General features: G+C 40.6%; 1 protein-coding gene across 7 annotated transcripts in view; it reads left to right on the top strand.

Annotated features, from left to right (window-relative positions):
* The window catches only part of PLEKHM3 (pleckstrin homology domain containing M3), a 225,924-nt gene that overhangs the window by 158,184 nt on the left and 53,091 nt on the right, over positions 1-14,649 (top strand). For all 7 annotated transcript variants that reach the window (XM_023219826.2, XM_023219834.1, XM_023219795.3 and 4 more), the window contains one exon: positions 10,367-10,524. In XM_023219826.2, the coding sequence (XP_023075594.1) occupies positions 10,367-10,524 (158 nt within the window). The remainder of the gene's footprint in view (positions 1-10,366; positions 10,525-14,649) is intronic.

Below are 14,649 nucleotides of genomic sequence, written 5' to 3'. Positions count from 1 at the left end.
CTGTTTCTCCTCTGTTTCTGAAAAGCCATATTTCTTTAGTTTCTCCCACATATGTACATACAGGGAGTTGCTTTGTTTTCCTTTTTCTTTTTCCTCAACTATAGTTGCTTCTCGTTTTAATAAAGCTACTTCTCTAGTTTTGGCAAATAGCCTAGGGTGTGTGTTTGTTTGTTTGTTTGTTTGTTTGTTTGTTTGTTTGTTTGTGACGGAATCTCACTCTGTTGCCCAGGCTGGAATACAATGGCGCGATCTTGGCTCACTGCAACCTCCGCCTCCCGGGTTCAAGTGATTCTCCTGCCTCAGCCTCCTGAGTAGCTGGGATTATAAGCATGCACCACCACCCCCGGCTAATTTTTTGTATTTTTAGTAGAGACGGGGTTTCGCCATGTTGGCCAGGCTAGTCTCGAACTCCTGACCTCAGGAGACCCTCAGCCTCCCAAAGTGCTGGGATTACAGGCATGAGCCACTGCGCCCGGCTGCCTAGGGTTTAAGTTGATAAGTCCATTTCTGTCACAGAATTTTGTGTTACTTTATGAGTTTCCTAGTAGTTTAGCCAATCAGATACTGTTAAAGATCATCTTCATATTCAGAAAATTGCATGAGATGTGACCATTGAGAGAATTTTTATACAAGAACTTCATAGAAGGACTAGAGGTATTATTTTTCAGTAAGCCAAAGACAGATCCAGTTCAGATCAAAACTATGGATCTAAACCTCGACTAATTTCGTCTGCATAATCCTGCTTCTGTGCAGGGACTCAGTTTTAGAAATCTTCCATTTCTACAAGGTGGGTCAGTAGGCATCCAGTGACCTCAGAATTCCTGGGCTGAACCAAACCCTGGGGCTACACTCTGACCTCAGATACCCTCAGAAAGGCCCCTGCCTTGGAGCAGTGAAGGGTGCTTAAGAAAGCGAGTCAGAAGCTGTCACTAATCAGCTGGGTGATCTTAGGTAGAGTGCATTACCTCTCTGGGCTCAGTTTTCTCATATATTAAGTAAGGAAGGTGAGTTAAAAAGTCCGCTTAGGACTTTTCTTCATTTACTGCTCAATGAGTCAATAATGTCAGAACTCAGGCTAAAAGGAGTAGTAGAGACCTAAATCAGATTTATTTCAAACATGTAACTAATTAACTCAACAGAGAAGCAAAAATCTGCTGACCATCTATGAGAATTTTCTGGAATTGTCTCAATTTAAAATATTGTAGTTTATTTTCCTCATAAATAAAACACATGTAGCTGTATCAGATCATACAACCTGTTTTGGGCTCAGAATATTTGGACCACATTCTTGTACTTACTCTTTGCAAATGCTTCATTAAGTTCCATGGAGATGTGGTTTGACTAAGCCACACCCCTTGAGGCACTTAGTGCAGAAAAACTGTCTGAAGTAGACCCCATCCCATATATTTTTCTGGATAAGAAATTTGCATTCTTGGTTTCATCTTTGCCATTCTAGCCACTGAGAAAAATGAAATTGAAATTTTTAAGATCTCTTATTCCTTAAGACCTAGTTAGCAGGGAGCAAAATGTAATTTGATAGGAACTATGGTGGCCACTCATAAATCTACCCAATTACATTAAACCAGATTAAATTATCACATAGTTTCCTAGCTCTAAGTAGAAATTATCACCTTTGGGAGAGGATCAGATAAGAGCTAATTGGTGGCATCACAATCCACCCTCAGTAAAGTGCTTGATTAGCCAAAATTTAAGTCTTGTTAGAGCAGTCCCATAATGGATTGGGAAGGGTGAGGAGCAGCTAACTAGAAAAGAGAGACTTTTATGTTTATGTACAAACATCCCAGCACTGAGCCATGATAAGGAACTCAAAGGTTAATCATGGGAAAAGTGAGTTTTAAACAACTTTTTGAAATAGGAACATCCCATAAACTTTGGTGATATTTATTTATTTTTAGACGGGGTCTTGCCCTGTCACCCAGGCTGGAGTACAGTGACCCAATCATAGCTCATAGCTCACTGCAACCTCAGATTCCTGGGCTCAAGGGATCCTCCCACCTCAGCCTCGTAAGTACCTTGGACTACAGGTGCATACCACTGCAATCGGCTAATTTTTTTATTTTTTACAGAGATAGGGATCTCATTTCATTGCCAGGCTGGTCTGGAACTCCTGGGCTCAAGTGATCCTCCCACCTTGGCCTCCGAAAGTGCTGGGATTACAGGCATCAGCCCCTACATCCAGCTTACTTTTTATTTTCTATTTTTAAGGATTTATGAGTAAAAGGAGTAAAATTTAACATTGAACGAGCATTCAGAATAGTCTCGTGAGGTGTGTTAGGGTTTTCAAGCTTGAGCAGAATCCACAGCCTGTTTTTTCCTAACTTCCCATGAACTCACCTGGCCAAGGCCTCTAGACTTCACTCTACCCACCTATTAAATGAACTGAGAAATGACATTAGAGACAAAATGCAACCTTTCAGGGTTGTCTGGCCAGGCAAATGCAACTACATTATATGGGAAATTATTTCACAATGTGTGACAATTTTGATTCTTCCATTTTGTCAAGACAGCCTGTTCCTAGTGAGTGGCAGGTGACTGTTCACCATGAATTGGGTCTTTTGGTTAAGTTGTTTGTCAAGTGCAGTAACCCTCTTCACCAAAGCATTCCCAACAGTTGCTCTGAATCCAGATGTTACACGATGGCTAAGGAAGCTTGTTTTGAAATGGAAGGTAAATTGACAAATCAGAGGGAAGGAATTAGCTGATGCATAAGGAAATTTGATGAGAAAGAGCTTTTTCCTTTCTTTTTTCTTGTCCAGGTTACTAGTAATCTGTCTTCCCCCGACCCCGTAAATTTTGAATTTTGTGATGGTTCCAAGGGAGTGAAGGTAACCACCATAAAAGATTCATTTGTGCCCTTTTCCCAATCCCACAGATCTCTATTGGCTGCAGACCTTGAACATGACACTGCAATTTCCTGGTGCCACACATGAGTAATAAGCAGCTGTTTCTGAAACTGTGGTTTGGGGAAGGCAGCACTAGGTTATTTTTTAACTTAATTGTAATTTTTGATTGGTCTGCAAGAAAGTAAATCAAATAAAGTCTGTTGTCTTAGTCTGCAAGAAAGCCATAGGCCTCAAATTCCAATGCTGACCATCTTGACCAGAATAGAAGAGGGAGGCAAAATGTGTGTATCCCTGAGCTGGAAGTTCAACCAGGCAGCTTTCATGGGCTTCTTTCACACAAGAAGGGTAAGCATATTTGGCATATTTATCAGGGACTGGATGGTGGAAAGTGATATTTGACAGTTCCTTGGGTTCTAGAAGTACCTAAAATGATGGTGAAAAGAATTTGTAGACAGACTGCAAAAGTGAAAAACAGCAAAATCTGGAAGAAGATATCAGCTTGTTGCTACATTTTGTCCTTGTGCTACAGGGCAATAAGGTGACCTAATTTTGTTACAAATGGAAATGTGTATTCTTTGAATATCCAGTTAGTGTAGCACCTCTGAAACAGTCATATATACACACTCCCCAAGTAAATAAATCAGACTAGTACCTTCCTTAGTACAAGACATTAAGTTTAATGGAAAACAGAAATAAACTTTCACCCTATTTTGGACATCTGCCTTTTCTCAAGGAGATAGGGCAATTTGGTATATGGAGAAAGAGAAGGAGGTTGAGTGCGGGGAAGCAAGGAAATGGGTAAAGAGCTACACGTGTTTCCTTCTAATTATGCTGTCATGATTTTGTTCACGTAGACATGCACTTTGAGGGAATCAATAGAGATAAACCTCATCTCAGGTCTGTTTCACTATCACTAATCATATACCAAATGACCACCTGGTTTAAACTAAAAACTACCAGCCTTCTAATGCTAAAGATGAAGTGTCCTTTTGACTTTTTAAAGTTATATTAGCCTGTGACTAATTTAAGTATAAGTAGGAAAGGAGTAAGACAATTTCCAGGTGCTGCTAAGATATTATCTTACATAAGTGATTCAAATCAAGTTTGAGCTGTGTTAAATGTCTTCCCCCTAGCATTTTGGCCTTGGCAAAAGTAAGTATGCTTGTACAAGCCCTGTTCTCTTATTTACAGCATTATCAAAAGAAATGGATGTGACTGCTTTACATTCATTTCTACTGATCCCATCCAAACAGATGAACAACTTGATGCCTTCCTTTAAAAAAATAAAAAATTTAAAAAATGACATGTGATGTCTGAAGTAGCCAAAGATGGCTTACTAGATCAAGACAGGGTAGCTCTAAGCCATGAAGCTTAAGTAAGGGTTAAGTTTAAGTGAAACTTAACTTGAAATTTAAGTAAGGGTTAAGAAAAGTGAAACTCCAGATAGAGGAATGACATGGACGAAGGCACAGGAGCAAGAGCAAGCATGTTCTACATAGGGGAAAATGTGCTCGCAACAGGAGGTACATGTTAAGAAATGCAAAATGAGTTTGAATGGCTAATATGGAATCCACTTGCATACCAGGTAAAATGTAAGCTCCAGTTTTTGTCCGGTTCACTCTACATTGAGTGTCTAGTACATAGTAACTCAATATAATTTTATGAAATGAAAGAGCGAAGAGTTTTGATTAATGATACACTAAGAATTTGCCGAGCCCAGTGGCTCACGCCTATAACCTCAGCACTTTGGGAGACCGAGGCAGGTGGATCACACAAGCTCAGGAGTTTGAGACCAGCCTGGCCAACATGGTGAAACCCCACCTCTACTAAAAATACAAAAAATTAGCTGGGCATGGTGGCTCGTGCCTGTAATCCCGGCTACTTGGGAGGTTGAAGCAGGAGAATCACTTGAACCTGGGAGGCAGAGGTTGCAGTGAGCCTAGATCACACCACTGCCCTGCAGCCTGGGTGACAGAGCAAGACTCCGTCTCAAAAATGAAGAATTCACCGAAGGTTTGAGGGAAGAGATGATACATGATGAAAGTGATGTCTAAAACTGATTAATATGTATGCATGCTGGATCTAGGAAAAAATACTGACATCTAGAAATAAAACTAGGAGATTATTTTATTAATCTAGAGAGGAGTGATAAAAGTCTAGGATAAGATGGAAAAAAGAGACTTATAGTGAAGGCATTTGGAAGAAAATCAGCATGAACCTTGAACACTTTATGCTGAGTGAAAGAAGCTAGTCATAAAAGACCACATATTATATGATCTTATTTACATGAAATCTCCAGAATAGGCAAATCTATAAAGACAGAAAGTGTATTTAATTTTTTTTTTTTTTTTTTTTTTTTTGAGATGGAGTTTTTGCTTTTGTTGCCCAGGCTGGAGTGCAGTGGCACCATCTCAGCTCACTGCAACCTCTGCCTCCTGGGTTCAAGCAATTCTCCTGCCTTAGCCCCCCGAGTAGCTGGGATTACAGGCATGCGCCACCATGCCCTGCTAATAATTTTTTTGTATTTTTAGTAGAGATGGGGTTTCACCATGTTGGCCAGGCTGGTTGTGAACTCCTGACCTCAGGTGATCCGCCCGCTTCTACCTCCCAAAGTGCTGGGACTACAGGCATGAGCCACTGCACCCGGACAGAGAGTAAATTATTGGTTCCTTGGGCTTGCAGGGGCATGGTAAAGGGAAAGTGACTACTAATGGATATAGAGTTTTTTCAGAGGGTTAGTGGGATGCCCTAAAATCGATTGTGGTGATGTTTCACAACTCTGTGAATAAACTAAGAACCATTGAATTGTAGACTTTAAATAGGTGAATCACATGGTATGTGAATTATATCTCAGTATAGCTGTTATTTAAAGAGGGGGAATAAATGAAATGTGGCGAATGTCAGGATATACGTATTTGATGGAGAAAATTAGTCATTCACTATCAACTCCATAAGTTCCGGTTTGATTCTTCCTGAAATAATAAAAATAACCACTAGTACCATTATTAATATTGTTTTAGGAGCCCTGGGTGGTGCAACAAGAAATGAAACATAAACAAGAGATATAGTACTAGAAAAAACAAAAGAATCACCTAAAAGTAGTTAGCATCAATGGAAATTCAGTAATTACTGTCATATAGTAACATGCACACAAATGTCAATATATTCTAATATACCAGCAATAGCTAATGAGAAAAATATACAAAAGTTTAACCTTAAACTAAATAATAAATGTGAGTAGCTTGTACAAGGAAATAAATTTGTATTAAGCAATAATAAGTGAAGATTTAGTAAAATGCAGATATGTATCACTTTGTTTTAAAGGAAGACTGAATATTATACAGATACCAATCCCCAGAGCTTATTAAGGTCCCTATTTAAGAATAAATATATATTGCTGACAGTGTAAATTTGGTGAAATATTTTAAGAGCCTTCAAAATGTTCACACCCTTTCTCCAAGGAAATCTAAATAGAGAAAAAACTTTATGCACAAGATGCTCAAACTTCTCCTTTAGATCCTGGATGATAACTCTCATGTCTTCCTCAACGTCTTTTCTTCCCAATTTCATCAACCTTTACTCACCTGGTTTCCAGACTGTTCTCTGTCCTGGTTGTTTCCCCCTAAATGGACTATAGTTTGTTAGTGCCTCTCTTTAAATGCCTCATTAAGTTTGGTTGTTTAGAGAAGAGTAAAATGAGGAAAACCAAACTCAACTGAAGTGCTACCATCACAATTTAGAAATAACCCCATCACGCATTGAAAAGTGTTTACTGGTGGTTGGATATATGATTTGTTAGTGGCTGTTTCTTAGAAAGTACATATCATGTGTTGGTATTAGGAGCATGCCTTACTGGGGTTTATTGGAGTTAATGGTTCCTCAGAGAACATAAATAAAAGAAGGTCTATCTATGGCTTCCTAAAGGTAATGGAGAGGAAAGTAAGTTGAAGAATGGTGGGAAATGTATGCTTGACTGAAAACAGCCAGGATAATTTCTACCGCCTTTACTAAGAAAAAAACTCTACTCTTACAAAGTAATAAACCTGATTTTTCTGTTCACCTTCTGCAGTTTAATGCAAAATTATTATACATTGTTTTTTCAAGTGCAGAAACACAGCTATATACAAAGTGACAATTTGCTTGCACGAGGAGATACATATTAAGAAATAGAAAATGAGTTTGGATAGCTAATATATATATGTGTATATATATATATTATACAACTTAGTATATAGTTGTGTTTTTGCTTCTCTGACTTATGGCCCTCCCTAGAGTTAACCAGCATTACGTTTATTTATCTTTTTTTCTTTCTTTTTTTTTTTTTGAGACGGAGTGTCACTCTGTCATCCAGGCTGGAGTGCAGTGGCGCGATCTCAGCTCACTGCAAGCTCCACCTCCCGGGTTTATGTCATTCTCCTGCCTCAGCCTCCCGAGTAGCTGAGACTACAGGCGCCCGCCACCACACCCAGCTAATTTTTTTGTATTTTTAGTAGAGACGAGGTTTCACCATGTTAGCCAGGATGGTCTCGATCTCCTGACCTTGTGATCCGCCCGCCTCGGCCTCCAAAGTGCTGGGATTACAGGTGTGAGCCACCGCGCCCGGCCCTATTTATCTTTTTTTCATAGAAAAGTTATTCTTTTATTATTTTAAGGAGGTAATACATTGCCCAATATGCCAAAGCGTAGGGAATTAGAGGAAGCGAATGGCCAGGTTTTTTAAAGAGCCTCATGCTAGCCAGGCACGGTGGCTCACGCCTGTCATCCCAGCAATTTGGGAGGCTGAGGCAGGTGGATCACCTGAGGTCGGGAGTTCAAGACCAACCTGACCAACATGGTGAAACCCCATCTCTACTAAAAATACAAAAATTAGCCATGCGTGGTGGCCAGCACCTGTAGTCCCAGCTACACAGGAGGCTTAGGCAGGAGAATTGCTTGAACCTAGGAGGCGGAGCTTGCAGTGAGCTGAGATCGTGCCACTGCACTCCAGCCTGGGTAACAGAGCAAGACTCTGTCTCAAAAAAAAAAAAAGCTTCATGCTGCATTTCTGAGCTCCTGTCTGCCCACAGCCCACGGCTGCTTACATGAAGTCAGGGTCAGTGGACAGATGACCCAACTCGACACCCATTAACTGAGAAAGGGCTCGATCAGCAGAGGCACTGCCAGGGCCTGGCACTGCCAGGTCCCAGCACGCCAGGTGGCACCCAGTAAGGCTAGTGCCTTAGTGGCAGCCAGTGTGTCTAGCACTTGATTTTATTTCTGTGAACCTAGAGTGGGCAGGACGTGAATAAATCCTGAGTCATAAATTAAGGTGAAAGACTTAGTAGTGTTAATATTCTGGGTGAGAAAAGACAACACTGTCTTGGAGGAGAGTGGGCTTGGAGTCTGGTGGAAGAAAGATGGAAACCCCCAGAAGGGCCTCGGCCTGCAGGCACTGCCTTGAGGCCATCAGAGGGGTTTTCACAGTACATGATGGGGAAGGGCAAGGCAGGGTAGGCACTGGAGGGCTGCTTCATCTGGCACAGTTGAACTAGAGGTTCATTTTCCATTCATAATTGGTTTCCTAAGTCTAAGTCACCACACCTAGGGCTGAAGCAAGTCTTGCCTATGCACTAAGCATGGCCTTGGACCTCGAAGAAATGCATGACTCAGGTCTCCAGTGTTGAAGGGGAGGCACTTTCAATTGAAGGAGATCTTTCTCCCCGTACCTCCAGCTCCTTTCCCTTGCAAATGACCAGGGTGGGAGGCAAGAGGGAAAGGCACCTCCTGGTGCAACCTCACCACAGTCTTCCAGAGAAATCATCTTCGTGGGACCTAAAGCCTAGCCTTGGCTTGGGGCAGACTTATTTCCACCCATGGGAGGGTACCCTGTCTGGCAATTGAATGGAACCATCATTATATTTATTTCTAAAACATGGATCATTCCATGATGTTTAAAAACCACTTCAGTTTTTATCTCTGGTATTATGTATAGCTATTATGTATAGCTTCATCTTTTGCAAAAGGCATGATTACATTTTTTGTAGTCTTTTGTTTTTGTATTACCAGTCACTACTACCTACCCACGTAGACGTTGTAATTTCTCTTTAGGTATGATTTATACTACATTTCCCTCAGATATTTTTTTTTTTCTTTTTCTTTTCTTTTTTGAGATGGGAGTTTCACTCTTGTTGCCCAGACTGGAGTGCAATGGTATGACCTCAGCTCACTGCAACCTCGACCTCCCAGGTTCAAGTGGTTCTCCTGCATCAGCCTCCCGAGTAGCTGGGATTACAGACACCTGCCACCAAGCCCAGCTAATTTTTTGTATTTTTAGTAGAGACAGGGTTTTGCCATGTTGGTCAGGCTGGTCTCAAACCTCTAACCTCAGGCGATCCACCTGCCTCGGCCTCCCAAAGTGCTGGGATTACAGGTGTGAGCCACAGCACCCGGCCTCCCTCAGATATTTTTATGAAAAATTATAATGTAACTATATTCATTTGAAAGAAACTATTTTCAGCTATCTCCAAATTAAATGTAATCTTCAATTGTTTTCTTATATCAAAACCAGCATGTATTTGTATCTGCATTAATTAGAAGTAAAGGCAGATTTCATCTAGCTGGCGTGTGAAATGCTGAAGTCTTTGAAGCCCATGGGTATTAGTAAGTGAGAAATGATCAACAGAACGTGAGTTCCAAACTCAGGGATGTAGGCACGCCAACAGGCGAGGCCACTGTGGAAGGCAGGCAGATGCAAGACCCTGGGGCCTGGTGGGAACAGCTGCCAGGCAGAGAGCAGATGTCTCAGCAGAAACGGGCAGCCCCTCGCGTGGCCAGGTCCTCATCACGCTGAATCCAGGCCTAGCTGCACTAGATCATCTGATTTTTCCAAAAATCTGGGTTTTTATGTAAAATTTCCCAATTTTTAAATTACTTCATTTTAAAAATCATGAGTTAAAAGAAAAAAACCGACAGGCTGAAAATGGCCATCAGGCTGCCAAATTGCAAGCTTTTTTTTACTATACTTACTAGCAGCAAAAGAAACCTATTTTCCCCCATTTACTGTATATTCTTGGGGAAGATGGTGAAAAAACTATCCCATTAATTCATCAGAGAAAAGGTATTATTGCATTTACAACATAAACTTACGCATTCAGATTTACTCTGTATGTTTTCAGTGTACTTTAGGAAACCTGCCGCACTCCTCTTATACCACACCCTCACTGTGAAGTTGGTCTATCCAAGTAGGGTTCCCCATCTGTTAGGCCTCAACCTTCTACACCACACTGCAAAGCAAGAGGAATACAAAAGAAGTTTCAGCATCTTAATTTACAACCTCCAGTGGTTTAAACCAGAAAGTTCTTTTGGAGCAAAACTACTATGTCTTTTCTTCCTCAGAGTTGCTGAGAAATTATAATTAGAGGTTTTCCTGTTGTATAAAGGAAAGGAATTCCTTTCCTTTCCTGTGTGTACAAGACTTCTGTTCTCAATAAATGTGCTTCCCTGTCCCATTTCTCTTTCTGCAGGTAATAGAGGGAAAGCTGGCTCCATTCTTGGGCAAGGTCATTAAATTTGCCACCTCACACGTGTACAGCTGCAGTCTTTGTAGCCAGAAGGGGTTCATCTGCGAAATCTGTAACAATGGAGAGATCCTCTACCCTTTTGAGGATATTTCAACAAGCAGGTACAGAATATCTTATTTCATAAAAGAACACCCGAATGTGTAATATGCCATTTTCTTTGGTAAAATCAGGCCAACTTTTAGTCAAGACTATATCTCTGTCTCTCACCCTGGATCAGGTTTTCCTTGTCCTTGGAAAACATGTTTCACCCTTTGGTTTCCCGTATTTATTTCCACCCCTTAACCTCGCCACCTTTATCCAGAATGAGATGACAGAGCTGCAAAGAAACATCGCCGAACTCCGCCTTATTAGGTAACAGAGAGTCTTCAGGTTCAATTTTAGAATGAAGATTGGGGAGGAAGCATCTTAATAATTTTTTCAGGGCCAAGTGATAGGCAATGGGAAACTGCAGTCTCAGAGGCCCAAACTGGACCGACCGCCAGGGGTAAAACTAGAGGACACTGGTGAGCAGCTGCTGCCTGGCCATGTGCTTTTCTCCGCAGATGCATGCACTGTAGTGGAGCGATGAAAGTTTTAGGATCCAAAGGAGAGAAAAGTGGGAGTTTATGTGGGATGATTTTTCTAACCAAAGTAATATTTGGGCATCATCACATCCATGGATTGATGGATGATTCACAAAATGATGCATATTACTTTTCCTTTTATCCCAAAAGCGCAATAGAAATCTACACGGTATGTGTGTGCACTGGCTTCTTTGGGCATGAATGTCATGGCTCATTTCCCACCCTGCAGGGCTCACTTATACTGTGGTTCAGAACAGAAGGTAAGGCATGTAGCCAGGGAGAGTTGAAGCATGTAGGGTAGAGCTAAGATATTGAGAGTTGACTCAGCCCTTTTGGCCTCTCCTAAAACCTAAAGACTGTTTGTAAACATGCAGGAATTTGGGTTGGCCCACACACAGAAAAACAGACAGGTAAACACACAGACATGCAGATACACACACACACACACACATACACACAGGCAGAGTTCAGCCTCCAGTTTCCTGAGCAGGTACTTAGCTTATAGAGCTTATATAGCCTAGAGATTAGCTACTTCTTAAAGGAAGGAAACTCCTCACAGCCTTTTTAGGGCCAAGTGAGACACAATGGGAAATTGCAGTCTCAGAGGAAGGCCCAAACTGGACGAACCACTAGGAGTAAAATTAGAAGACACTGGTGAACAGTAACTTAGCCCATAGCCTAGAGATTAGTTACCTCTAAAAAATGTACACCAGGCCAGGTGTGGTGGTTCACACCTGTAATCCCAGCACTTTGGGAGGCCGAGGCAGGAAGATCACTGAGGTCAGGAGTTCAACACCAGCCTGTCCAACATGGTGAAACCCCACCTCTACTGAAAATACAAAAATTAGCTGGGCATGGTGGCAGGCACCTGTAACCTCAGCTACTCAGGAGGCTGAGGCAGGAGAATCACTTGAACCCAGGAGGCAGAGGCTATAGTGAGTTGAGATTATGCTACTGCACTCTAGCCTGGGCAACACAGCAAGACTCTGTCTAAAGAAAAACACAAAATGCGGCTGGGCACAATAGCTCATGTCTGTAATCCCAGCACTTTGGGAGGCTGAGGCGGGCAGATCACAAGGTCAGGAGATTGAGACCATCCTGGCTAACATGATGAAACCCTGTCTCTACTAAAAATACAAAAAATTAGCGAGGTGTGGTGGCGGATACCTATAGTCCTAGCTACTCAGGAGGCTGAGTCAGGAGAATGGCGTGAATCTGGGAGGCAGAGCTTGCAGTGAGCCAAGATCATGCCACTGCACTCCAGTCTGGGCGACAGAGCGAGACTCCATCTCAAAAAAAATGCACACCACATAAAACTTGTACACAAATGTTCATAGCAGCAGCATTCGTAATAGCTAAAAAGTAGAAACAACTTAATTGTCTATCAACTGATGAATGGATAAACAAAATGTAGGATATCCAGACAATGGAAAATTATTCAGCTATAAAAAGAAAAAAAGTACTGATACATGCTGCAACATGTATTAACACTGAAAACATGCTAACGGAAAGAAGCCAGACACAAACCACATATTACATGATTCTATTTTTATAAAATGTCCAAAATAGGCAAATCCATAGAGACAGAGAATAGATTAGTGGTTGTCTAGGGCTTGGGGGAAGGAGGAAAAGAAGTTACTACTCATGGGTATACGTTTCTTTTTGGGGTGATGAAAATGTTCTGGAATTAGATTGTGGTAATGGTTGCATGGTCTTATGAGTACACTAAAAATTAGTGAATCGTATACTTTAAAGGGGTGAGTTTTATGTTACGTGAATTATATTGCAATAAAATATGTTTAATGGCTGGGCATGGTGGCTCACACCTATAATCCCAGTGCTTTGGGAGGTGCAGGTGGGTGGATCACTAGAGGAAAAGAGTTTGAGACCAGCCTGACCAACATGGCAAAACCTCATCTCTACTAAAAATACAAAATTAGCTGGGCGTGGTGGCAAATTCCTGTAATCCCAGCTACTCAGGAGGCTGAGGCACAGGAATCACTTGAACCTGGAGGCTGAGGTTGTAGTGAGTGGAGATCACGTCACTGCACTCCAGGCTGGGTAACAGCAAAACTGTCTCAAAAAAAAAAAAAAAAATCATGTTTAGTAAAGAATTTCTAAATGCCTAAATGCTTCTAACTGAGTATATCATACACTGGGCCACAAAACAAGTCTCAATTAATTTTGAGACTATACCAAGTATGTTCTCTGGCACATGGAATTAAAGATTCACAGTAGAAAAAAATACGATTAGTTAGGCATGGTGGTGCACACCTGTAATCCCAGGTACTCGGGAGGCTGAAGCAACAGAATCGCTTAAACCCAGGAGGCAAAGGTTGCAGTGAGCCAAGATCACACCACTGCACTCCAGTCTGGGCAACAGAGTGAGACTTCATCTCAAAAATATATATATATATATACACATACACACACACACACACACACACACACATATGAATATATATGAAACCCCAAAACATTTGGAAATTAGACAATATATTTCTAAGCAACTCATGGGTCAAAGAAGGATGCACAAGGGAAATTTTAAAATATTTTGAAATGAATGAAAATGAAATATAAAACATATAAAAAACTGCTAAAGTAGCACTTAGAATGAAATTTGTAACTATAAATACCTGTATCAGAAAAGAAGAAAGCTCTGAAATCAATACCATAAAATTTCACCTTATGAAACTAGATAAAAAAAGAGCAAACTAAATCCAAAGCAAGCAGAAGGAAGGAAAGAATAAAGATTAAGGCAGTTATCAATGAAATAGTAAACAGAAAAATCACAAGTTCATTCTTTGAGAGATCAACAAAGTTACCAACCTTTTAGCTACCCTGATCAAGAAATTAAGAGAAGATACAAATTGCCAAAATCAGGAATGAAAAGAGGTACAGAAATTAAAAGAATTATAAAAGAGTATTATAAACAACGTTATACCAACAAATTAAACAAATTTAGATGAAATGGACAAATGACTAGAAAGACAAATTACCAAAACTGACTCAACAAGAAGTAGAAATATGAAGAGATCTAAAACAAGTAGAGAAATTGAATTAGTAATTTTGAAATCTTCCCACAGAGAGGCCAGATGGCTTCACCAGTGAATGCTACGGAATATTGAAAGGAATAATAACAAACTTTCACTCACTACTTTTATCTCCAGAATAAGATATCCAGAGTAAAATATTCAGAATGAGATACTAGAGTTGCAAAAAAAAAAATTACCTGACTCCACCATATTAGGTAACAAAGAGTGTCCAGATTCATTTTTAGAATGAAGATTAGAGAGAAAGAATCCCCAAGGATAAAGATGGGTCAGTTCTCCAAAAAGATGTAACAATCCTTAATGTATGAATAGAGTCAAAATATGTAAGACAAAAACTGATGGAACTGAAAGGAGAGAGAGACAAGTTTACTGTTGTAGTTAGAGCCTTCAACACTTCTCTGTTCATAACTGACAGGTCCAACAGGCAGAAAATCAGTAAGCATATAGTTAAACTCAACAGCACTGTCAACTAACCCGATCTAATTGACATCTCTAAAATACTTCATTGAACAACAAAATACACATTCTTCTCAAGGTCACATGGAACAGTTACCAAGAGAGACCACATTCTGGGCCATAAAAAAAAATCTGAACAAATTTAAAAGAGTAG

The sequence above is a fragment of the Piliocolobus tephrosceles genome, chromosome 11 (assembly GCF_002776525.5).
Source record: "Piliocolobus tephrosceles isolate RC106 chromosome 11, ASM277652v3, whole genome shotgun sequence".
Lineage (NCBI taxonomy): Eukaryota > Metazoa > Chordata > Mammalia > Primates > Cercopithecidae > Piliocolobus > Piliocolobus tephrosceles.
The sequence above is the reverse complement of the archived record's forward strand: the minus strand, read 5'-3'. Positions and strand labels throughout refer to the sequence as shown.